The sequence below is a fragment of the Corvus kubaryi genome, unplaced genomic scaffold, assembly GCF_017639235.1.
Source record: "Corvus kubaryi isolate FWS band 111438036 unplaced genomic scaffold, C.kubaryi_AGA036_p1.0 64844, whole genome shotgun sequence".
Lineage (NCBI taxonomy): Eukaryota > Metazoa > Chordata > Aves > Passeriformes > Corvidae > Corvus > Corvus kubaryi.
The window spans coordinates 161,351-188,506 of record NW_024581552.1 but is presented as its reverse complement, the minus strand read 5'-3'; the positions used below and the strand labels follow the sequence as shown (position 1 = coordinate 188,506).

The 27,156-nt window shown below is 37.7% G+C and overlaps 1 protein-coding gene across 3 annotated transcripts in view; it reads right to left on the bottom strand.

The window, feature by feature from the left end:
• LOC121672682 (putative methyltransferase-like protein 15P1) overlaps positions 1-27,156 on the bottom strand; it is a 40,661-nt gene that overhangs the window by 580 nt on the left and 12,925 nt on the right. The window contains exon 2 of one of the 3 annotated variants that reach the window (XM_042045420.1): positions 19,462-19,701. The exons of the other annotated variants lie outside the window; for them this stretch is intronic. Coding sequence (XP_041901354.1) covers positions 19,462-19,623 — 162 coding nt within the window. The 5' untranslated portion in view covers positions 19,624-19,701. The remainder of the gene's footprint in view (positions 1-19,461; positions 19,702-27,156) is intronic. 3 annotated transcript variants of the gene reach the window in all.

Sequence of the window (27,156 nt, the reverse complement as noted above, 5' to 3'; positions counted from 1 at the left end):
TAGGGAACTGGTGAGCAAGTTCCAACTGGTCCCAGCTCGAGAAAGAAAGGAAGAAGAAGAAAGGCAGCTGAGATAAGACTCTGGAAAGGTGAACACTGCTCTCCTGACAGCTCTGCAGTTTCTGTAGATTCATTCTAGAGAAGTTTCTATAGTCAGTGTCCATCTGACCAACAGGCTGACCAGGAGGTTTTGCTCCTGAGACCTTCCAAAGAAACAGTGACTTGGGACACAGTCAGCCACCTTGAACCAAGACAGGCTGGGCTATGTAAGTCTAAGGGGAGAAGATTAGTAGAACTTAATGCTGTTTTAAGTCTTCTTTCACCTACAAAAGAGCAGTAGTGTTTCTAGAAGCTGCCGTATGCCCCTTCTTCCTTTGGCCTAACAACACTGGTACTTGACTGATTAAAAGTCAGGAACTATTTTTGTTGACAGAAATAACTGGCTCGTCACTTAGCAATGCAGTGGTTGTATGACCGCAATTCCACTCAGGAAATATTTTCTTTAAAAATTACTAAGTAAGTATCTATAATTCTATAGTCTAGCGAAAGCATACTGGAGCACAGAAAGAAAAGGATTTTTATTGCTTTTATGACAATGTATCTAAACCAAACTAGAAATGTGACTTACTCTCCCACCTCGGTATTCCCGTAAGACTTTTCTCTCAGTTGATTGAACTGACCTCTGTTGACTGGGGAAACTCACGCTAAACTAGAAAAACAAATTCTCCAGATATTTCAATATTAATATCTGTGGGGGGGAGGGGGGGGTCCCACTTCTCAAATTATTTTTTATGTGAAGCAGGTTTTGAAGACTACTTATCAGCTACAATCATATTAAATAGAAATTAATACGACCTAAACTTATTCTCACAAATTATACACCCAAAGGATAAGCACATTTTAAGTGAAATTTTCCAATTTAACTCTTGAAAGAACTAAGATTCAACCACAAATTCCTTTGGATAAGAACGGAAATTCAAAGGCAATGAAGAGCCAAACATTTTTCCAGAAACATATTTTAGAAAACATAAAGACTTACATATGGAAATCCCATAATAATAATAATAATATTATGATAATACTTATGAGACTAATAATATAACTCTACTGAGGCTAAAAGTAAGAGCAAATTATGATCTTCTAAGATCTTTAGGCTGCATTATTCAACACAATTTCTTTGTGCTATACTATCATGTTTCCTAAGCTTATGCTCTAGAAGGAAAAACTTCCTACAGTGTTTTACAAAGTTAATGAAGGAAACAAAATTTAGTTGGGTGATCACCCAATATTAAATTGCATCACTCCTATGAAGAAATAAAGCACTGACCCAGAATTTTTTGTAAGCAATATCTATAAGACAAAACTATGTTACAGAAGACATACCATCCATACTATATAAATGCTCCCACAACCTATTTAAGCATTCTGATTTATCTTCTGCCATAACAAAAACAAAAGTATACTCATTGAACCCAATTTATAAACACAAAACTGAAACAGTTAAAAAATGTGGTTGTTTCTTTAATACAACTGAACATAAGAATTTAGCTAGAGTTTGAACATACTTGCATATGCTAAAAATTCCAAGCATTTTCTCTGTAAGTTCTCATATACCACTAAGATTCAGAGAAGCTCTCTTATGACAAAGGTTCCAATCAGTTTGGGCTTTCTTTGCACTGTACTATTACTTCTACTACACCCGCAAAAATCCAATACTGGCTGTTGAAAGGGATATTAAACTAATTAGCGACTTTTTAATTATCTCTCTTCAATGAAAATTATTAATATAAAAATGTAATTGTTAACTCTGCATTTAGCTTAGAAAATTGCAAAAATGAACATGAGTTCTAGAAAATATACAAATTCTCTTAAATTACTCTTAAAATTTCCAAGGTAAATCTGATATGCTTTGATTTCCACTCAAGTTATTTCCATTTAATCCTTACCAGAAGTAATGTACATAAGCAATAAAGAGACCTCCAACTTTTAAATTCTAATTCTGTAGGGAAATCCATTTAGAAAAATCCCTTCAGAAATATGTGGAGGAACAACAGAAAATTAAAACCACCTTTTTATTTTTTTTGTATAGGATTAACCCACTCAGAAATGCACTCAAAAAACTTAGTCACAACAGTCCCAAGTGTAATTTAGGATTGCACTTATTCTGCAGCAACACATTAGAATCAAAACCAATCTAAATTACATCATAATTCCTCTTGGAAAAAAAAAAGTTTAATCAGCATGAGTCACGTCTTCATGGTTAGGTTTGGTTGTTTTGTTTAAAAAAACAAACAAATGCTCTTATTCTTTATCATAGCTAGAAAACTAGGAAGAAAATTTTCAAAAACATCAATATTATCTTTCCTAAAACAGACCTACAGTGTTGGCAGAAAGAGTCACAGAAGGTATAGAAGTGTCAGAAGAGCTACTTCGATCTTTAAAATAAAATACTTTGGAATAATAATTTTATTCCACTTAAACTCACTAGTAACATTAATTTCCAGGAAATAGTCTTTTCCCACTAATATGTTTAACTACTGGTTTATTTCTTGCATGTCTGTCTTCTAAACATCTAACTCTTCTTTGGTCATCTCCAGAAAGTATTGAACAGATTTGATCCTTCTTTCACCAACACTTCTATACCACAGAGAAAGTCCTTTGTTTCATCATGTTTGAACAGCAAAATATGAAAAGATAAATTAGGTACCTTTTTGGCCAAATCTCCAGACAATTTTGATTTTTTTAAGCAATATGTAATACTGGGGTTTTTTTTCCAGATGAATTTTTGAAGATCTTATAGCTCATTCAAGAATACTTATATTTTGTTTAACAGTCTCACCTTTCCTCACAGACATCTGCTTCTGTTTTCATTCATTTTAAATTTGATAAACTTTAAGCTTGATAAGCCCTTTATACATGCTGAATAGTAATGAACCATACAGAAGATCTTGAAAATACTAGCAATGCAAAGTAGAGAAGAGAAGGATAGGAGTCATTGTACCATGACACAGTGACAAACTCTCAAAATCTGACAGCATTGAAAAGCTTTAGTTAAGAATCCATGCAAGCACCTGTGAATGAACACATGCCCACTGAATTCCACTGCCCTTTCTGAAAGAACCAACAAAAACCAGCCAAACCTTTAAGCAACAGTAGACGTGATCTTTAACCAGAGGGCACTAGATACAAGAGGATACAGCTGGGATTCAATCCACATTCAGTTTCTCATAATCTAGCTGTTCCACTCAGAAGCCACTCTTTGTATCCAGAACCTAAAAAAAACAGCTATCACCTTAAGTTATCAAATAGAATGGTTATGATATTAACATGACCATTTTGGAGCATTGATCAGATTTGAAATTAATCACTATAGTATCCTGCTTCATAATATGCTTCTTATATATTCCATCCATCTTTCATGCCTGAAATAAAAGATGCTTCATTTTTTCTTCCTCTTTCTCTCTTGCCTACTAGTTTTTAATCAAATAAAATTAAACTACATTTTATCCTCCTGGTCCTATAAATACTGGAAAAGATTATTACATGAATTTCTCCTGCAGTGACTCACCATTCCATTGCTAAGTTATGACAGTCCCATCAGAGTCCCCTTGGGAATTTTATAATCAGTTTGTGACTGTACATTTTAGAAACAATTTGGCTCTTTCATGACATACAGATAACAACAAACATTTCACAGCTTTCATTTTACAACTAGCTCTAGTATAGTTATAGAAATACAAAGAGTTTACCATTTTACTATACAAAACTTTTTACTGAAAAGCTCTAATAATAAATACCTTTTAAGTATTTCATTTTACTATGACTGATCTGTAATTCCTCTAGTGATTATGTTCCACATGTAATAAAGTTTACTCCACAATGCTTAATAGCCTTTGTGATTATTTTTCCTTTGCTGTGTAACAAAATGAGATTGCAGAACTTACACAAAATTGAAACTCAAACGTGACATACATAAATTGAAACTACATAATACTCATTTTAAAAAACTTACTATTTCAGTATTTTCCACTCTGCTCTTTCTATCTTTTTAAAGGCAAGAACTTTATACCCTTTTTAAAGTAATTTGATCCCTTAGATGCACAACTTTATTTTCCCCTACTAACCTTAATTATTTCAAGCGCTCCATCAGACGATCTTTCAAAAAACATTTTTTCTTCCTCTCACAACCCTGACATTGTCTGAAAGAGTACTTCAACATATTGGACAACAACATCTCAAAGAGACTTTGGTAAATTGCACTAAATATCTAAGACATACTGAGTTAGAATATAGGACATGAAGTCTTATGCCAAACAATCTTCTGTCCTGGGTATCAGTACTTCATGAGCAGTCCCTCTCTTTTCCACTGTCGACCATGCGACAAACTCCTGCCATTTACCTTTTTTTTTTAGACAAATTGTATAGCCTTGTTCACACTTACACAATACCAAAAGATCATTAATACATTATGATAAACTAGCACACAAGGCATTTGCCACAGCTCTTTCCAACAGGTAACATTAATTTCTTGTAAAAACAGAAAGCCTGTTATTCCCCAAAAAGTGACCTTGCACTGCATAATTATTTATTCAATCCCCAGTCCTGTTTATCCACTTTTTCTACTAAAGAAAAAAAACAAATTAAAAATCTGAATTGACAATGACCATCTCACCTGCTTTCAGCAAGTGTAATCACCTAAACCATCTTACCTCCAAGTTCTCTGATTAAAAATAAAATAAATAAAAATCAACTTCAAAACAACCTTCCTGGGAAAATGCCTTTCCTTCCTCCAGTCCTGTTTCACGCTTCCTTCAATGATTTAACACACAACCACAGAAGAGACAACTGTACAACTATTCCCCTCTGATACTCTTATATCCTGTTGTTGGCATTTGTCCCCTTTTTGTCTAAAGAAATGTTTCATTGAATGGCAGCCATTCAAGTATAGTGAGTAGAAGATTTTGCAGTACTCCTCCCAAATTAAATGCTCATAAGAATCACCAGACTTAGAAGGTAATGAAGACAGCTATCATGTCATGGAAAGACAAACTGACATGACATAAATTATAGTGCATGACCTCTGTATAATGTAAAACTCATTAAATTTTGCCATTTGCAGTATTATGTATCAAAATTGGTCCAGGTATAGTTTTCAGAGGAGAACCTTACTCCAAGTTTACTTAATAGCCAAAAAAAGGAAAAAGAATCCTACCTAATCAGTTACCTCTTTTACCTAACGGGAAAGACATACTTCCTGAGTTGCAAAAAAACAAGTAATGCTGTTTTCAGAATAGAAAACAATATGAATGTTAAGTTTAAAACATGAGCAGAAGAACAGCAAAAAAAATGAATACCAAGTTTAAAATATGAGCAGAAGAAAAATTAACTTGCAAAAACTACACACTTTGCCAGTATCGTATCAATACTATATACAACATTTTAACAGTGAGACATGCCTGATGGAGGACTTTCCACTCAAAACTGGGTTTCACAAATGATAAACTAGAACTTTCCTGTGGGAGAAAGGAAATATATCCACAAACCCTGCTGCAACAGGCAGGAACACAGCCCCAGTACCTCACCATTCACATTTCATCTTCCAGAAGAAAAAACAAGAGTTACAAAGAATGACAATTATGAAATCAGTATCTTTTCAGTTTTACCAATTATGAAATTAGAATATTTTCAAGAAACTTGCATAACATCTTTGTTTTGAAAATGGTACTCTTTCCACTTTTTACAGGCTTGAAAAAAAACCCAAAAACAGAATACCGATTTATTTAAAACATGCTACAAAGAAAAACTGAAGAACAGCTATCCAGCATTCAACCTATGCTGCCTAATTTTTAGCTCGCTAGAAGAAAAGGAAACACCTGGAAACTAGTTCCTGAAGGAAGAAAAATAAAATGGAGACTCTTTCATGCATGCAAATGTCAAGGTAACAATATTTTTTCTTGGAGTATTATTATACTGAATAGTCTAACAAAAGTATGTTCACAAAAATGAATGGTACATGATGAGGGCAATGGTTACATGATGAGAGAAATAGGTTCTGTAATATTTCTGTAATATTAAAGCCACCATCAACTAGTGTATTCCAAGCCAATCAAAGCTAGGTCAAAGTGCTTCTCTCTGCTTTTACTGATCTTTCTCAGTGGGATGTCAAGCCAACATTTTTCGCAGTAATAGATTTTTCATACTTGAAATGAGAGCTAGTGTATGCTTGTAAATGCAAAGAAGGTCAAACAACTAGGATGTTTGTTAAGGCTAACAGTAAATATTTATTACTGCATTGCCAGGCACTGTTGGTCCGTATCAAAGTATTTACTCTTATTTTATTTGTATCTTTTCCATCTCTTTGTGGAAAAAAGTCCTGAGAACAGAAAAGTAATAGAAACAAAATAATCAAAACATTGAAAGATGCTTTTTGCTACTTCATTCTTCTGGTGTGTCTACGATGAGTCATGTTCTCTAAACTTGTTGTCTGAATTTCCTTGTTATTCACAACAGAAATTGTTCATTGTCACAACACAACTTGTTTTCCACTCTGCTTTACTTTTCAAATATCAACTCTAAGTGCAATAAAATACATCTGACCTCTTAATCAAACACCTTGAATTTTCTACAGCTTACCATTTTAAGACAGTCAACTATTTAATATACACTAAGTATAACAAGCTGAATTGAAGTGGGGAGTAGTGACAACAAATTCTACAGGAGTCTTTTTCTAGCAGTGACTTTTCCAAGAAATAGCTGGTCTGCTTTATCCTTTTATTACCACATCTTTCACAACTAATCACTGCAAAGGTATGAATAGAGACATTTTAAAAACAGTTATTTTTGTCAGTGTTTCTTGAACAACGCACACAGACCATTGTTTGGGCACATATTTTAAAGTCTGCTTTAGCTCCTTAGTAATTTATTTTCCTTCTGCAAAGCTCAAAATTGAAAATTAATGTTCAGTGCTGGCCTTTGTTAAAACCAACCTCACTGAACCTATAGCTTCAATAAACACAGAGAGAAAATTAATCAGAAGGACAAATGAAATCTATAATCTTTTCCTTCTAAGAGGAAGGAAAAACACATGCAAACTTCAGCTTATTTTCTTCCAATCATCTAAATACAGGGATTCTGTTAAAAAACAACATGAAACAGAACTTATACTACAGGGAACTTCCAATCCTATTCCAGCCAACAGGCCAGACTTATAATACCCAAAATCCTAAACAGGCATCTGGTAGGAGATAGTGGCAAACACTTCTTTAAGAAGGCAACCCTCCCAAAACCACAGCTCACTCCACAACCAGTCTCCACACAGAATTACAGATGTTAAGACTGGTATGCATGGAGAACAAAGGGAAACCTCTGGGAGCAAATACACCAATTCTGACCCCACGAGACTATCAATAAGAACACAGCTAGTGCACACATAAATTCATACACATGTACAAAATCTTACTAGCAGAAAGAACTACCATTTGAAAAAGTTAGTGCTTAAAAACCCAAACTTATCAAGCTAGAACTGTTCTGATCTGCTGCCTCCTTCTTCCCAGATAGCAGTAGTAATTAATGACAATAAATACGCCTCATGATATTCTGACTAGTTTTCTGAATTTCAACAGAAGACCAATTACAACTTCAATGGATGAGCAAAGGCTTTTCATCCTAGAACGCATCTGGTCTATATGGCAGAAGACAGGAAAAATGTTCTGTTGCTTTGAAATCCATAATACTTACCCAAATTAAGTTACTAACATTTCATTCAGGCCCTTCTAATAGCTATTCTGACATTCTTTGGGATACAGCCAAAACGTACAAGGATTTGCATGTTGTTGAGGTTTTTCTTTAATTCCACTTCTTTATTACTTCATCAAAATGCTTTGAATTTACCATGATGCACCTTAAAAACCAGGAATCTATGGAGATATTGAAGTGCTTTAAGATAAATGTCCAAGTGGATGGAGAAACAAAAATGTTTTCAGAAAAAAACTTCCCATGTTGCAACATGCAGCAACATATTACATTATAATTTAGGAACAGAAAAATATTATTATTTTCTTTTTTAATACTATTTTTAATGCACAAGGAGATTACATATATATAGTTCAGTTCAGTACATGCAAACCCATGAACACTAAAAAAATGGTGTTCAGTAACTTTAAATACTATGTAAAGATACAACTAGCTTTCTATATCAACAAAGTAGACTAAGCTATTTAGTCCAAATTAATTTACAATCTCCAAAAACTGAAGTTAATGCTTTTCACTATCATTAAACTGTATATACATGCATCATATGCTGTACAATGAAAATCAATTCAAGCTGCAGAAGCTGGACAACCAAGTACCATGGAGCTCTAAAACTTATTTTGCCCCACTGCCTTAACATGGCAAGGTGTTAGTTCCACGTGACAGGAGAAATGGGTGTTAATGTCTTCACAAATGAGTTGATCGGAAAGGACCAATCGGGCCCTGGAAGAGTGCGTGTGGGGGTCGTTACGAACACCAAGCTGAGCACATTTGTTGCATAGTCCAGCACAGTGAATTTCTGAACTTTAGAGGAAAAGTGCGCAGGCTTAATAGACTTATGAATATTAACTTCTCTGCCCAGGGTGGGCTGAAAGCTCATTTAATGGTCATACAATGCACGATGTGGGGAGGATACATGTTCAAGGAGGAATATCTGGTAGGCAATTTGGGAAGGCTTTGCCTTCCTAGTCCCTCAGCCAATGAGGAAAGGAGGAGGGCAACATGCAGCCGGGAGTTTAGGATTAAAGGAGGCTGCATCCTCCAAAACCTCGAGAGAGATCTCACAAGGTTATGGCCTAGTGGACACTCTCTTTTTATTCAAATAAAGTTGATTCTTGCAAGACTCCTCTGTCTCCTTTGTGGATGCTGGCCTTTCACAGTGTGATTTCCCACACACACATAAGTCAGTTAAGCTATTTCTGGGACCAAGGTGATTTAAAGCATTCTCACACTACCAAAACCCTATACCTGCTATAGAAAATGTTTTTCAATTAACAGATAATATAATGTTTCTGAGATGATGTTATGCTCTAAAGCAGATGTTTTCATAAAAAAACTGAATGAAAGGAAAAAAACCTGTTCCATAGCAAAGTATTTTAAAAGAAAGCAGAAGTGTCAGGTTTATGTATTTTCACCCTAATATCTGATCTAAACCTCATTTGCTGCTGAAATTGTTCACCAACAAAATAAACAGTACATTTCTCCAGTCGCTGTTTTACCAAGAACCAGCGAGAAACGACACAATCCAAATCCAAGGAGAAAAGGAATTATTATTTACACGCTAGGTCATGTATCTTTGTACGGGAGAGAGAATGATACGATTGGTCGCTTGACCAGCCACCCCCTAGAGAGATTGGCTGACGTTCTCTAACACCCATTCAAAATATTTTTTCCAGAGTACCAAAACAAGGCTGGAAAACAAACCCAGGTGCAAAATACAGAATTAGTTTACAAAACCATCTTTCACTCTTTCTCAGCTAAAGCATGAGAAAGAAGAACTTCACAAAGTGCTTCAGCAGCTGTTTTTCTCAGCTAGCTGTATGAGAAAGAAACTTCGTAAAATGCAAAGGCAGCTGGAAAATTCCTCTGCTCCTGCTTTTTAGCACCCACAATCTCCTACCCTCTTTCTCCAGATCACCTCCAAGGCATGCACAATTCAAGCCTACAATCAAGATTTCCACAAACTGTTGATTTAAAATCAAATTATGTCAGTATAGATTATCCCCTGGAGCTCTCTGACATGACAAACATGTTAAAAGTATTGTTTAGACATCCTGAAAACAGTAATTGAAAAGGCAAGTTTTTTACATTGAAGAAAAAAATTTCTCCTAAACACTTACCATGCATTCAACATTTGCATTTCTTACAGGACTATATATGCACTACATATCATTCTGTCGGTAATTTCCCACTAAAGCAGACAATCATCATTTCATCTTCTTTCCTAAATGGACTGAGCTTTTTTTAAAGAAATTTTACTATCAGTAAAATTTCAAAGTACAGCAAAACATATGAGTCTAAAAGATATTATGTGAGATATCTACAGAAAATCTTCGTTCTGCAGCTCATCACTTTTGAAGCCACATGTCTTGGAGCAGTTTGGACAGATCATGACCAAATATACCAGAAAAGAAAAAAAAAATTTAGGACTGTCCTTTCTTAACACATGTTCTGAACAACACAGACCAGAAAATTATAAAAACCAACAGAAAGCTAAATTTTAATTGTGTAATAATTTTGAAGGCACTTCTAAGGTATAACTTTGTCAGAGATAAAAAGGAAATAATTCCAAATCTCCTTACACAGAATCTATTTCGGGCATCATTTTGCATTTTAAGTTGCTTACAATTATTTCTGAACAAACTATGATGGTCATTGTGTGCAGCAAATGTACAAAAGGAACTTTGAACCGTTCCCCTTAGGTCGCTGTGAACATATTTAAATAACAATAAAAATAAAAAGCACATCTTTAAAACTTATGTAAATGAACATTTATAAACCAAAAAAAACCCAACCAAACCTATTAATTGCAGTGCCAGTGCAAAGTCACACACAGGTAAAGTCACTTACACCAGCTCAGTTACATCAAACAATCCAAAAGGTCGGTGTTGACATTGGAACATCTTATTATGGTAACAAACAATCTATTTAAAAGACACTAATGGAAGTAGGATCACTTTTCGTCTGAAAGACATATGGAGTCTTTTTTCTGTCAACTGAAGTTCATGGCTGGACTCAGCTTACAACTCTGATCGGACTAACACGCTTAAAACCCTACAGTGCGTAGAAATCTCACAAACATTCTCCTGTCAATAGCTAAAAGTTATTTTTGTAACATTATAAATAATACTTATTGATAGCAGTCCTTTCTTCTAATTGTACTTTTATAGGAAAATAACAATGCAAATATATGCTCAATTTATTTTGAGCATACCAGAGTAATGAAATAAAACCCAACCAATTAAACAAAACCAAAAACCAATCACAAACAAACAAACAAAAAAAGACAATCAAAATCCACAGCCCTCTCCAGAAGAACAAAATCTCCTTGAAAAATTATGTATTTTTATTGCCCATATTTGGCTGAAGTGTAAATCCAAGATCATAAGTTATACAAAGTTATCAATTCAATTACAGTATGAATGAAAGTTGCTGTTAAAAGTAATTTACTCTTAATATCAAAAAAATCTACTCATCCAAACATTTTAAACACTTTTCTCATAGTAATATTATTTCACTTAATGTTCCTTACTGATTAAGTAATTGCCATTAAAAAAAAAAAAAAATCAGAAAACCACAACAGATTTTCAAATAAATTTCAAACAGATTATTCTTCTACAAGAGAAAGTCAAAAGGCAGTCATCTGGGAATAATCTCCAATTTGATTTTAACATCATTCATGCAATAAGATTATTATCTGTTTTTCCAGTAACCAAGTCGGCAAATTCTCATCTCTCCTTCTCTCTCTACTTAATTTCATTCTTTGTAACTCATATGCGAACATACTAAAAACTCTGAATCTCACTATCCAAAGGTGAAAGTATCATACATGCAGAAACCCAAAGTAACATGGCATTTGTCATCTTTTTGGAAATGTTAGCCTCCAAACAACATGAAGTACCATGTTTTCTTTGAAGCATGCAACAGAAGTCCCATTTCATAAGAAAGTTATCATGTAATTGAAGTCTTTGTCATAATACGAATTCAGAAAGGACCATGATATTTGTCTTTGGCAAGACCAAGTATAAAATGGCAAGGGAAGAAGAGACTGCTACCAAGAATGCAGGTTACATTAGTCCTCTTTTCAAAAAATTAATACATGGTAGAATTCAGCCATGTATTTATGAAATAACAAAAAATATTTTCAAATACTTGGTTTTTTTCTTTTACATTAAAATACCTCAAAAAATTTACAATTACTTAATTTTTTTTTTTTCAATTTTATAGGGTATTTTACAGCAATTGTTTGCCACATTGTAAAAAAACCCTATGACTACTCATAAAGTAACACTCTAACTGTAGCTAAACACAGTCACACTCTAAAACAAGTAGCAACATAGTTCATTTTTCAGTATTTAGAAATGCAAATCTTCATCAAGACAGAAGATTTAATGACCTCCAATACACTGTAACTGGAGATGTTCATATTCTCATCTAGTATGCAGATACAATACACTAATACATAATTAAAGAACAGGCAGTTACTGATTTATATTTATGTGAGATCAGCTTTACAAAAAGGAACATACTTCAGACTCACAGGCAATTAAAACCAGATTAATTTCCTACCACAAATATGAGTTCAAACTCCTAGTGAGAACAGCATGACTTGTAATTTACTTTTATACTCTTTATTACATTAATACAGCAATCAAAGCACAATACAGACCCTGAGAAAAACTGTCATTCACCACTGACAAAAAATAATGAGCATAAAGACCTTGTAGAACTATACAGTTTTCATATAATCTATTGATTAGAGAAGGCACCTACCCTTCAGAGCATAAAATCAAACACCAGGAATTCCCAGCCTCCTGTGGAAACTGTACAGGTGGTTCAATAGTAGAAGTCTTAGCAGCATGCAGTTATAATAATAAAATATCTTTAAAGTGTTGACATAAGTCAGTGAAAAAGAATGTGAATGCACAATCTGCAGTCTGAACAAGGGCCCCTTTACTTCCATTTTAAGGCAAAACCATTCTCAATTCTATCACCTGTGTACTTCAATATAGAATGCCAAGGTGGAAATCACAGAATACAATGGCATGACTTAACTATGCAAATTTTTGGAGTGGAGATTTTATTTTTTTTAAAAATAAGATATTCAGCTGTTAATTACAAAAAGAATAAACAAGTAGATTAAGAACATAATAAATCACATTTTGCACTGAAGTTGTTGAACTAATTGGTTGCATTTCAACATGACAGTATAGATACTATCATACGCCAAAAGCTGGAAAGAGGCAACATACCAAACTTCACTTTCTGGTAATGCTTTGTTTACCAACAAAGTACTGCCTGTGGCAACATGTTACACAAGGAGGAGCTGGTTTGGCTCACCTCTGTTAGTTCTTAGCAGCTGAAACAAGAAGCATAGAGCAACTATGTCTAACTTAATTACACAGATTAGATATAGACAGTTTTATTAACCAGTTCTAACACGGCATTGCTTGAAAACACAACAAACGGGCCCAATGATATTTAACATCCTACTGTAAAAAACTATTTTAAAAATCCCTACGAATACACAGAAAATAAGACAGCTTTTACTACAAAAAGAAAGAGTATAAATACAGTAAACTTCCTTACTCCCCTTTGTCTATTATTTATTGCCTGCAAACAAATTGTTTTACTCTCTTTTTTATAGTGATGCCTGTATGCCACAATCCTTTATTAGAGACCAAAGGAATTACCATTAGCAAAACTAACTTGCTTTATGAACTGTACACACATACAATACAGTTCTTTTCAAACAAACCTGTTATCTAACCCAAGATCAAACAAATGAGTATGACAGAGTAGAAAAGACCATACCGATAACAGTACCAATTCCATGTAATTGCAGATAAGCAGATCTCCCTCAGCACAAAGCAATTAAACGTGTTTATCTTCAGACCTAGAGTGCTTAGCTACCTTGGAATCAACATGCACAACTAGATGGGTCTGTGAGTTTTGTAATTGTTAGCTCTACCTTGTATTTTCATCCAAAAGTTCCACAAGAAAAGAAAAATTTAAAAAAAATTAAATTATAGTTTTAAATCATGTCTTCGACAAGCAGAATCTGAGCCACCAAGTGTGGTCTAATCCATGTTAGACATTTAACAGCTCAAACAGGATACAGGATTAAAAATAAAATTTTATCCTAGTGGTACTCATTTTTTCTTAATGAACTCTTACATAAAATTCCTTATGTTATTAAGCTTATTTTAAGACGGAAGGATTCTTCTGTTTTGAATACACACTATATTTAGCCACACAACACCCTCATCCATGTGGATGCACCCAGTTACTCTGCCTGTACAAACACGATACAAAAGAGAGCACGTACGAGGTGTTGCTGACCAATCTGAATTGTCTTCCATTTTCTTTCAATGAGTGGCATCACTCAAGGATAGCAGTATCTACTCTAAATACCATAGGTATGTCATCATCCTAAAAATCACTATATGAAAAAGTTAAATACCTTAATGCAAACCCTAGAACCATTATTTCTTTACTGTCAAAGCCTATGACAAATCATTCACTGTCCTGCATATGTTATTCAGCAGCAAGTAATAAAACAACAACATACCAGAGTTACAGAGGAAGGCAACAGCACAACTTGGAATAGCTCAGAAATGGTACCAAAATTCATGCAAAAAAAATGGCAAAGTCAAGTACTACTGATAAAACAGAAAGGAGGGGTGGGGAGGTCACAAAAATCACCTAAGTGCAGTTGAACAAGTCTAAAGGCAAATTAGAACTCAATGAAGGTTCATTGAATAAAAAACAACCAAATCCTAATACTTCAGATAGTTTAGGCTTTTCTAAAAGCAATGCACAAGATAGTCATGTTTGCTACTACACCAGTCATGACCTACAATTCATACATGAAACTTATTTTCCATAAAAATAATGTATATGTTGTCCACTCTTCCTGGTAGTATAATATTTTATACATATTTATATATATATACACTTACATATCACTGAGGAATGGAATTATGTCCACAAGAATCTGAAGTATATGCTTCATTGAGTCCACTTTGACAAACTCTTACATTACTGAAACTTCAGCTGACCCTGTTAATCAGCATTTTCTCTTATAAGCATTAGGAAAAAAATGACTGTGCAAGATTTTTAAATGCCATTAAAAATAACCTACTTCAAAAAGAGAATGTTTATTCTATGCTACAATCTTATTCTGCTTCCTAAAAAAAGCTGAAGTACAAATTTAACAACAGAAAATAGTTGGAAGGTTAATTTTAATATGATGCCTGCACTATGGACATTTTCTCCAGAAACCATTAAATAACATTTAATTCAAAAATTGGCATAAAGGCTAGAGGACCCTGTTGCTATGTTCCAGTTGCTCAGGTTTAAAATGAAACAAACCAGAGGATATCAGGTATGAAAACTTGATCAAGTCTCACTATCAGCATTCTTTACAGGATGCAACATGGGAGGGAAGCTTGTCAGTGTCACATGTACATCTACGCTACAAGGAATTACCACTGGCAATTCTTCTTAAGAGGTCACATCCCTTTACCAAAAATCTATATCCCTTATCACCCCAGACTCTGCAAATTACTTTTGACAGCATCAGTGATCATAAATTTATTCTCAAGGATCTGCATGAAAACATCTCAACAAAAACAGAAGAGACAGAAAATTTCACCCTACCCTATCCAACAGATACTGTACTTCAGCTAAAAAAACTAGCATGTCACATTGCAGGATATGAACCTACAAAGATCCTCCAGAAAATCCAAGCACTTTGATATAGCTCCTGGTGAAGAAAGCAGGGAAATTAACTAATTTTGAAACTTATATAAGAACAAAGACTGCAAATGTCGACACTACAGTAACACAGAAAATGTGCCTCACTTTGATGAAGAGACAGCACTTACATAAGCATTGCAAAATTAAGTATCATGCGTGGAACAGACCAGTAGGTCCCTTAACTAACAGATAAGCACAAATACATTCTCCAACTATTCTGGTCATGATGTATAGGCATTTAATATCTTTGAAACTAAGAATACAAACAGCAAAAAAGGGACATCTCTAAACATAATGTAAACATCGCACACAGAATCACAAAAAAAGCCCCACACCACATGTCTTGGTTTGAAAGACAGCTAAGGAAGGCAGAAGCCTCCCTTGGAACAGCATATATAACCCCTTTCCCTCCGAGTTATTATAATTTTGAAATCAAGGGATTTTAGGCAAAGATGTGGGAAATAGGAATAACAGTTCTTCACTATTATATATATAACCAGTCAAACAAACAGCAATAACGCTGGCAGTAACAGCAAACAATCACAAACCCAGTCCCAGCCTTCTCGGCTGTCGGGCCCTTTCCCCTCGGGTGCAGTTCCGCTCGCAGCCGGCAGGGGCGCTGGCGGCTCCCGGTGAGCAGGGCAGGTGCGATGGTTCCCCCGCGGCTGCAGGGGGCGCTCCGGAGCGAGCTCGGGGAGCACGCGGCACCAGTGGCCTGGGATCCCGGGAAGGGATGGAACAAAGAATCTTCACAAACCCCTGGACAGCTGGCCCCGGTGTCCGGCCAGACCCGCGGGAACAGCAGACTGGAATGGCAGGCTGGAACGGCAGGGACGAGCACAAATCCCGGACGGCAGTCGAGGAGTATCCAAACCGAGAAACACCCAAACACCCCCCCCTCCCCTCCCCCCCGGAGGTCAGGGCAGGCAGGGCAAGCACGGCTGCAACGCAGCGAAGGCTTGAATCAGCGGCGGGGCAGGGTGGCCACAGCCCGGCCTCCAGTGGGGCAGGGAAGGTGGGCCCCCGGGGATCCTGGGATCTTTCTCCAAAGAAAGAAAAACGGCCAAAAAGAACCAACAGCTTCTCTCTCCAAAAGCCTAGAGCAAACTGACCACACACCCAGGTGAAACAAAAGAGTAGCCAGGCACACTCCACCCCCAGTGGGTAACTCTTTGTTTCTTAAGTACCCAGCAATTAGCAACAGTATGGGGAAAATTCCTTTAACAGAAAAAAAACCTAGAACTCTTAAAACCCCAACACCACACAAACGTTAATTACCACCAAATTATGAATAAAGTTCATATATTGAAAGCACTGAATGCATCAGATATTCGCACTTTTCAGCAGATAACTGTGTTGAATGTGACCAATAAAATTAACAAAAGACAGCAAAATGTATTTACCAAGTAAATTTGCTTGAAAAGGAATATTATTTTTAGTACTTCTGCTCTTTCAGCACTAACACTTGCTTTAATTTAACCGCAGCTATGAAAATCTAGTCAGTTCCAGAAATGAGATTTAATAGTTGCTCCCGAAAGGAATCAAAACATGTTCCATGAATGCCACACAGGCCACCAGTATTGCAAAGGAATCACAGAGACTCCTAAACTTTCAAAACAAACAGTTGTGTTGTGTTTCCACCCTGGGGCAGTCAGTTCCAGGTGTACTGGACACTCCTCCAGGTGAAAGCAAACTGTGGCCTGCACTCTGCTGCCAGAGGAATGGAAAAAAAACACGTTAGCAGTGTCAATGGTGGCACCATGTCATAGGTTAGCAAGCTGAGTCTCGGAAGTGATGTTCTTCTTACAGCTTCCTCTATGACCTGATAGAACCTATCAGCTGGCCAGTTTGAATATGGACAATGCTTTAAGCCACTTAAAGTTGTGATCGCCTCTGTGATACACACTTAAGAATAGACAAACTCCCCCCTCAAGCTCTCTCTCGTTTCCAGTGCTGGGACAGGTGGCTGCGGGCCCCGTGTGGGGCCAGTGGGCCTGGCCCAGGCCCTGCTCGGGCCAGGCTGGGCCGGGCCACGGCCATCCTGGAGCCGATGGACCTGTTCCAGCCGTGGAACTCCCCCCACTGCCTTGCCGTGGGCAGCCGGAGCGGCTCGGCTCCCCCCCCTCTCCACTTCGATAAGTCACATTCCAGCTGCAAGGCCGAGATGAGATTAACCCTTTTAGTGCTGTGAAGAGCTGAAAACCTGAGGGAAGAGAAAGAGGAGATGCTTAAAGCTGAAATTCTGTTGTGAAGCTATGATATATCAGAGTATCCCGTTGTAATTTCATGAAGATATGGGGGGTGGAGTGTTCAACTCGCAAGCAAAAGCACCTGCGCTGAGATAGGCAGATGCTGACGCAGCTGTAATTTCATGACAAATTTGGACAGGGAGAGATGGACCAGATGAGGACTTTTGCTCCAAATGGGAAAGGAGAAAACCTCAGTTCCTAGAGATGCTCCCAGAGATAGTCCTAAAGATGATGCTGAGGAAGATCCTTTGCTCCCAGGGAAGGAGAAGGGCCTTTGTTCTTAGAGATTAAATGCTCCCAGAGATGGGGGAAGAGAACTTTTGTTTCTGAACGGCTCAACCTTAAAATTGTACCCCAAAAACCTTCAAGAGTGGACCCTCGAAAGCAGTTGTGGGAAAAGCTGCAAGTCGGGGGAAGGGACTCACATGCGAGCAGAGAGACTCCTCTTCCTACATGGACTGAACAATATTTGGAAGTGGGCGGCTGTCTCAGTGTGATACTGTTTTCATAGCATGAGCAAGAAGAGACTTCTCTTTTAAATGGACTGAACAGGGTTATTATGGAAGTGGTAAACAGACTGAACATCTTAAGGGTTGTCTTTTTACATTGTCAGTGGGAGAAGGGAGGAAGGTGGGGGGGAGGAGGAGAGTTCTGAAGGTATGGTATAAATTTTTTTTCCCTCTTTTAGGTCTGTTAATAAACTTCTTTATATTCTTCCAAGTTTGGTGCCTGCTTCCTAATTCTTATCTCACAGAAGATAAACAGTAAAGAGTATTTTGGGCCAAAACACTACACACCACTTTGCTGCCTTGAACCCCAGTTCGTTCTGAAGTTCCAGCATGTCCAGCACAGCAGCACTCAGTGATGGTGTGACCTTGTTCAGGCCACGGTAATCTACTGTCAGTCTCCACCCTCCACTGGACTTAGGCACTGGCCGTATAGGACTTTTAAAACATAAGGGAGGCTTGCTGACCACTCTGGCTCTCCAGTTCACAAATAATCTCATGGTGGGGGCTACACAGTCCCAGTTGGTGCAGTGTTGTCGACGGTGCACTGCTGTGGTAGTGACTGGTGCCTGTTGTTCTTCGACCCTCAACAATCTCCCAGCAGAAGGGCCCTCTGAGAGACCACACAAGGTGTTCACCTGTCTAATTTCCTCTGTCTACATGGCAGCTATCCCAAAAGCCCAGCAATGTCCTTCTAGGTCCTTGAAATACCCTCTCTTCAGATAATCTATGCTAAGGATGCACAGGGCCTCTGGGCCAGTCACAATGGGGTGTTTCGTCATTCACTCTCAGTCAGGATCACTTCAACTTCCAGTACAGGCAGCTGTTGAGATCCCCTGTCACTCCAGAAATAGAGATGGATTCTGCCCCTACGGATCTTGATGGCATCAGGGTACATTGTTCCCACAGGTGTCAACTAAAGCCATATACTACTCTGGGTCTGATTTGCCAGACCATCTGATCCACACCATCCAATAGCTCTGATTTCCCTTTCCCCCACCTCGCTGCAGGCGGGGCCTTTCTAGTTCTGGTCACAGTGCTCATTGCTCACTTCTTGTAGATATGAACTGGACATCCTTTCAAGAGGATCAGAAGTAACATCAGCCCTTTTACTCTGTCTGAGGACCTGAGGACTTGCCCCCGGGAAACTGGAGCAGCATTTATCCTTGAAGAATTTCTTCCTCTCAACTCACATACCTGTGCTGCTAGGGCAGAGGAGGGTTTTCCACTCCACTTCCTCTCCGTGGTCAGGCAGGTAAATCCACAGGTTACCTCTTGGTGTGTACTCTCTCTCTCAAGCAGGGGGTGCTTCTTCCCAATAGCAGAGACTCCGGTCTGTATTGGTGAGGCATGGGACATTTCTTTTCTAAATTGCTCTGAGTCCTCTTTAAATTGCTAGAAGTCCTTGGACACTATTTCCACAGATGAGACACAGGCCTGTAGAGGGAGACAGTCTTCATATAGCCAGAGATTGGTAACAAAATCATACACACTTCGTTGTTCTTTCCATGACATCACTGCCAATCAGTTGGCATATGGCGATGGTGCACTCCACTGGAACATCTGCTACATTATTTGTTTACACTGGATTTCATCTGGATTTACAGGGGACTACTCATTATTTGAATCCTTATAGAGTATCTCCAGCACAGCTAATTCTCTCAGGGACTGGATACCTTTCTCCACAGTGTTCTACTTGTCTCAGTGCACTGATAGATCATCCTTGAAAAGATACATTTCCCTCACACTTGACAGGAGTCACCTCCAGAGGCGGAGCGTTTGTGTCCTCTTCCTGATCCTCTTGTCAATGCCTGCATCCCAGGACAGGGACCCCAGCTGCTCAGCTACCATCTAGTTTCATATTTTGGGTTGCGATATCCCAGCATTGGAGCAGCCAGGTCACCAGGGGCTCATGTGACTGGCAGCTGAAATCTTTCTGCATATCTTGCAGTTCACCTGGGGATAGGAATCAGGCAATTACCTCTGGCTCAGCTCTTCCTCCTGTCCTGAGGGCCTTATTTCCTCTTCATCCCTCACTAGGCAAACTGATTTGGTCTTGGATTTCTTCGGCTGTATAGGTGCAACTGCTACCGGCACAGGTTGTTCCTGTGGTTCAGCTGCAGTTTGAATGGCCATGCTTCCCGTTGCTCTGCTTTCCTCCTCCTCCCTGAGGGTGCTGACTAGTATCAGGCAGTGTCTGATAAGTAGTAGCCAAGGCCTATCAGGCTGCATACCTTCATGCCTCTCTGGAATTACCACAGCCTTTTTCAGTCAAATATTTCTGCCATTTTATCAGGGTCCTGCTGTTTTTCAGGGGTGAACTTCCAAACCACTGGAGCAGAATAATCCTTCAAAAGATGACCCATTTTCTCCCACATTCCATGCCACTCATGTCTATCCACTCTTGGGGCAGATCTCTGAATCTCCCTAGAAATGTCTTTCATGACTCTAAGCATGGTGTGGACCCCACTGAGGAGACCTGGAAGACTTAGCAACAAGAATATGCCTTCCTTAACATCCAAAGGGAATTCAAGTCTCAAAAGCTGTTGTAACAGGTGTGATGGAGGAAAAGGGGGTAAAAGGCTGGGGAAAATCATCCTCCCCTGTTCCCTCCACAGACTGGATACGATAATTAATGGACTCCCAAAGGTAGTGCCCAAGGTAAGGGCAGGAGAGCAGCACTGCATACCCATCTCAAAACACCCTAATTGCCCTTGATGTCGTGTCATAGACTGATATTCCACAGCACAGCAAAGCAATCCTGATCCCTTTTCCTGCTTTGAAAATGAGCTCCATGATGGGCATGTAGTGCTTATATGGGAAGATATACAGGGTTAGGTGCCACACCCACATGAACAGACCAAGCAACATTGTGACCAGTGGCTCCAGACTTAATACAGCAAATGCTTAGATCAAACTTGTTTCCAACCGGCTCTGGGCAGATCTGTTGTTATCTCAACCCTTCGTGACCCACACTGGGCACCAAATATCGCTGTCATGGTTTAGGAATGGTGCTCCCATATTCAGTACCCACACCGAGATTCTCCAAAACCACACGGTGCTCTCTCTCGCTCCCTCTTTCCCCTTCCCGCTGTGGCAGGATGGAATTGAGAATTCAAGGCAGAAGAGGTAAAGAGGCACTGAGAATTGAAGGCACAAGAAGTAAAGACCACAGGTTGAGGTAAGAATAATTTACTGGAAACAGCAACAACATAAGAAAACAAACATGAACAGCAACAGTATTAATAACAAAAGGTATAAGAAAAGAAATTATTTACGTGGACAAACATCCCCGATAACAGAGAATACCAGACAGCTCCCTCCACCATGCTTTCTCAACCCAAAGGAACCCCTTCTTCCCAGAAGAGAGTGAGTCCCTTCCGCCTCCCCCCAACAGTGACATGAGGTGGTATGGAATAACCTCCATATCCTAGTCATGCTTCTTCCTGGCTACTGCAGAAATTAACCCTGTTCTGGCCAGAACCAGGGCAGTATTTTTAAACTTAGCTTGATATGTTCACTTGTAGCTGTGAGCTCTTGCTCCTAAAAAAACAGCATGGGTATACACTGCTTTTGGTAAGAATCACTGTTTTATACAACTTTTAATATTTGGTTAAAAATAATGTTGTTGTTTTTGATAACTTGACCATTGTATTCCACTCTTTTGCTTTTAGCATGCATATATTTTAATATACTACTCAAATAGAAAACTAGCAACCTGACTTGCTGAGCAAAAATGATGGCATTCCTAAACTGCATGGGAAAATGCTTTACAGAACCTTAAAAAACACAGGACTAAGAATATATTTCCAAGTGTACTTACTGGACTGTTTGTTAAATTATTGTAACTGTTACAGTCTTTGTAACTATTCTAAAGTTGGTACCTTAATTGTTTCATGCCTTAGTAGGTGTTAAAATTTATCTTCTGGATTTTCTAAATGCCAGTTCCATCAGGTTGTGAGCACTTATTCATGCCCACTCAGAGACAGGTCAACAAGACAAAATTTTTTAATAACCTTTGCTGAAATGAAGTCTTGAGTCGCTAGTTATTCTCTCTACCATAAAAGACTAACAAATACTTCCAAGACTGGTGCTACTGATGCCACTTAATGATTTTAATTTTTTCCTTTTCTCCATAGAAGAACAAAGTAATCCAGTAGAAATTTTGTGCAACATTTGTAAAACAAATCCATCTACTGCAGTAAGGCAAAACCATTGGCTGTAACATGCAATATGTCAATGTACACAGAAGACAACCTCTAAATACTTAAGCATTCTACTAAGTATATTATCACCATTAATTATTTGCTTGTGTTACGAAGAAAGCATTGTCCCACACAATTCAAAAGGCATGATTTATTAATTAGTGTATGTAAACATTCCTGAAAAGTTCTACCTAAAGCAAATGACAATCCCACTACTGGTGAGATTTTCCAGACTTTTGTACTGAGATACAAAAATGCCATTAACAGGTGAGGAATCTTGTTTCTTCATCTTCAGTACTAGAACTTAGAACAGACTGATTCTGCCAAGCAATAACTTAATCCAAAGAATTGTGAAGTGCTAAAACCCAAAAAATGTATGTGCTAATGGTGTGTGAGAAATGGGATGAGAACAAATAGGAAACCAGCACCACTTTTAACTCTATAATCAGGATTATATGAATAGTATTTTACAAAGTAATCGACTTTATCACCAAAACTACTGCACACTAGAGTAGTTCCCAAATTACTAAGTTTAAAATCCAAGCTACAAGTCTCCACCACAGAAATCTTTTCTTAAATCTCCTGCACAGAGCAGGAAAAGAATCTTCCATTTCAGCTAAACTTATCTGATATTATCTAGAAACAGAATACTTCCAAGTAGAGCTTTATTCTCCTCAGTGGCTGTAAGGCAGGTGAAAGCTTGGCTTTAAATCTTTACTGCTTCTTTCAAATTAAAAAAGACGCTTTGAAATATGCTGCATTTTACTCTTCAAGAACTAATTTTATTGCTAGTCTCTAGGATAAATATGATTTTGGTGACCATATTCAAAACATGTAAGCATCTTCACAAACTGATGAAATAGAACAAATACCTACATTAAAGAGTTACAGCCATAAATCTATTTAAAAATTTAGTTTTTAAAATTTAGATAACATGCAAAAACACTTTGATGGACAATAAGAGTAAAATGGGGAAACATAAAAAACTGTTAGAAAAGGAGCAAAACCAGATAAAACCAAGATAAAAGACAAGGGAAAAATCCATGAAGGAGGAAATCCTTTAAAAAGGAAGGAGACTGAAAAAGAACTGCATCAGTAAGCCTTGCATTCATAGGAGAAAGTTGATATGAGGGAAATCTACAGTCCAGAAAAACAATAAAATCACATTCAAAGAACAAATCTCAGAGCCAACCGATCATTTTGGGAGAGAACAGAACACCTTCCATCACTGCTGCTTTATATGAAACTGGGCTTAGATGAAGACAAGAAAATAGGAAATGTGGAAAAGGATTCCCATAGGACACATCTCTCTGGTCCAATAAAACATCCGAAAGCTCCAGCAGTTTTCTATGGAGCACTATTAACATTGTTTTTATACAGCTGTAGCAGATGGTATGATTCACTTATCTCAAAATACAAGAGCTCAGGGAACTTGATGATATTATCAAGCATCAAATTAGAACAGATATAAAAGTGCCTTTCATGCAAATATTGAAACTATGAATAACATTGTGGGGAGAAGTCTAGTATTTAACACATTTTTTAGAGAGATCAAACTTGAAAAAACATAATGCCAATGATATTATACAAATACAACCCTCAACTTTTCCCCTGCAAGAAGTCCTTAAATTACTGTTGTCAGGTGAAGGAACTACAAGGTAGAAAATAATCACTCTCTCCCATCCCCTTCTTTTAGGTTTCCATTAGCACCTGCTGTTGGGCACTGCCAGAGACTGGACAGCTGGTCAGGTACACTCCTGATGTGAACCAGTGCTGTATTACTGATGGTCTTGTGATTTAGCAGTATCTTTAGATTTAAAGAGCTTCAGTGAGAATAAAAACTGTTCAAGAGAAAAAGAATATATAATCAAAGAATCCTCTACCTCCTTCAATCTCTAAAAAGACATTTGTTCACCATCCCAGCTTCAGTATTCATCACATATGGAAGTAGCATGCACCTTTCTTAAAGTTCAAAATTACTGTCTTGGTGGTTTTTAGAAATAAGAAACTCAATTGCAACCATCCATTCATGTTTTCACTCCTCTTTTCTCTGTGGGAACAAGCAGGAGTACTGCGCAAAGCCAGCAAGGTTTGCTTTCTCTAATAATGCAAATGACCAAAAAAAAATTAAAACCTTGCTTTTCTCCCAATACTTTAAGGTGGTTTTATTTTCCTTAACAGAAGAGACAGCTTCAAGACATGTCCTCCCACATCCCCCATAGAGCCCTTTGCCTCAAGCTGCATGATGGTAAGAAACACACACACAAAGCAACTGAAGAACAGGAGAAAGAAAGGCTCCAATGATATTGGAAACCACTGCCATCACCTGGAGATGGTGGCCACACACTGGGATAAAGAAAAGCCATTTATTATTATAAAACAGGGCACAATACAAGTGAAAACTAGCAAAATTTAAAATGTAACCTGCAAGTCAACACAAAAAATATATCTAAGTTTGATTTTTAAAAAGTTTTGAATGATGCTTTAAAGAGTTTAGGAAGAGTGAAAAAACATTAATCAGTATTAATAGGACAGTTCTTAATGACGAAAACTTTAAGAAGTCCTCAAAGGACTTTAAACATCTGTAAATGCACAGGCATGGTAAAAAGCATAATTACTGAATACATGACCTAACACAGGGAAAAAATTCAAACCGAGTACTATAAAAATCAAGAGGGGATAGTAAAAGATAGTGGCAATGGCAGGTCTAGTCAACAGAAACAACTTCTTAAAACACACAAATTTTAACAGCAAAGAACAATTAATCTAAGTTGCTAAAAACAAAATACTTCAGTGGGATGTCAATCAGTAACACAGAGCTGACAACTGTGCTTTAATTACATTTGAGACTGTTACCAATTAGTTAGTCTACAGCACTACAGGCTTCATGCTGCCTATGACTCAGTGCACTGACTCATTCAGTAAAACTTTTCCTACAGAACTACCCAGGCACCCACAAGGATGCAAGATCAAAAGGAAAGTAGTTACATTGACCTTCTTAGCAAAAGTCTTGTTTTATATTTAGATGACCAGAAGTGTATACTGACACAACTGCTCAAGTAGGCTTTTTGAAGGAGACTTTCAGGAGCACTGTTTCAACTCCATTTCAGATAAACATCTCAAAAAAATCAAAATACAAATAATGCTTTGTACAGTTTGAAGCTGAAGCAGCCCATTTTAAATCTTTTTTTACAAGCTGCTCAAGTAGCACTATTTATTATAAATAAAAATATCTACCATTGAAAAATGCTGTTTTCTGTCACTTAAGAGTCCTGGTTGACTTTAACAACTGAAGGCTGAATTTTTTTCTGTCAGAAGTAAGGTCATCAGCTGATGGAAGGGGGTGGGAAAGAGTGACAAAATGTCTTCAGTCACTTCCCTGTTTTGGGAAAAAAAAATCTTTGGTTAGATTTTTGAGTTATAATAATTCTACCGTTGCACTAAGCAGTACTGACATTAGAGCAGTAATGACATTTTCAAGTTTTGCAATGAAAATAACAAGAAGATAATCCTGGGTGAAAGAGTCTTCTATTGATACTCTCATGGACCTCCAAAAACATGTTAGATTTCAAAGTAAGACTTCTGTCCCAGTTGTTCTTTCTGAATGCTCAGGCTGTGATGCCAATGCTGAAAGCACAGGATCCTGGAAAAGGAAAGCTGTATTTCTTGCTCTCAGCTTGTGGTATGATGGTGCCGACACAGTGCAAGCAATCAAAGAGGTGAGTAGATGAGAGGTGTCCAGACTCAATACAGACAAGCTGTTGAGAAGCCCTTCAGTTCGTATGTACCAGCTGATGCAAACAGCTCATTGTTTCTGAAAACAGATGGCTGCTCACTATCATCTTCAGCTCTAGCTGCACACTGGCCCTGTTCTCACAGAGGTTAAATAGGCTTATTCACCTGAAAACAACGTGCAAGGAAAAGGACAGTTTTGGTGTGAGCTCATTCCGTGGCTGCACAACCAGAAGAGGAAGACGAAGCATGAATGTATGTCAAGAGAGAGCAGCATATCCAGTGCAGCTGGGTATGTGTTAAGCCTTTAACACGTAAGAACGTAAGAGTTCTATTTTAGGCCTGAGGAAAGGGAGGAACAGGTAAGGCTCCTGAGGGTTAAAATGAGCACAAATGTTGCAATTAAGAGATATTTTTAAATTAAAGCACATTTTCTCCAGAACTATACTAGAACCTACAAATCTCAGTATTTAACATTAATTTAACAAGTGAAAAAGTTATAACTCAGAACAGGCATATGTCACCTTCTCACAGCAAAGTCAAAGAGCAACAACCTACCAAAGATTGGTACTAAGACTACGGTTGCACAAGACATTAAGTGTTAGCTGTAGGAGTAATTAGGAATTACTCTCTCATGTGTGTTTTCTCTCTTGTAGTTCATTTCTCTCAGCACAGGTGCTTACTGTGTAATTCCATAAGCCAATTAAACATGGCCCAGAAAACTAAAACAGGAGAAAAAGTTGTATTGTTTTCTGACATATTAGTGTGTTTAACTGATTTGCAAAAGTCAGGGAGGGACAGGAGCTTAGGGAGATGGTGATATGGGAGGAGCAGGAATGCTGGACTTGTCTCCTTCAGTGGCAGCACAACACTTAACTGGCTTTCTGTTCAGCTTGGCTCTTCCAGCAAATCCCAAGGAATGAATCAACCACTTCAATTTAAATTTTCTTTCCAA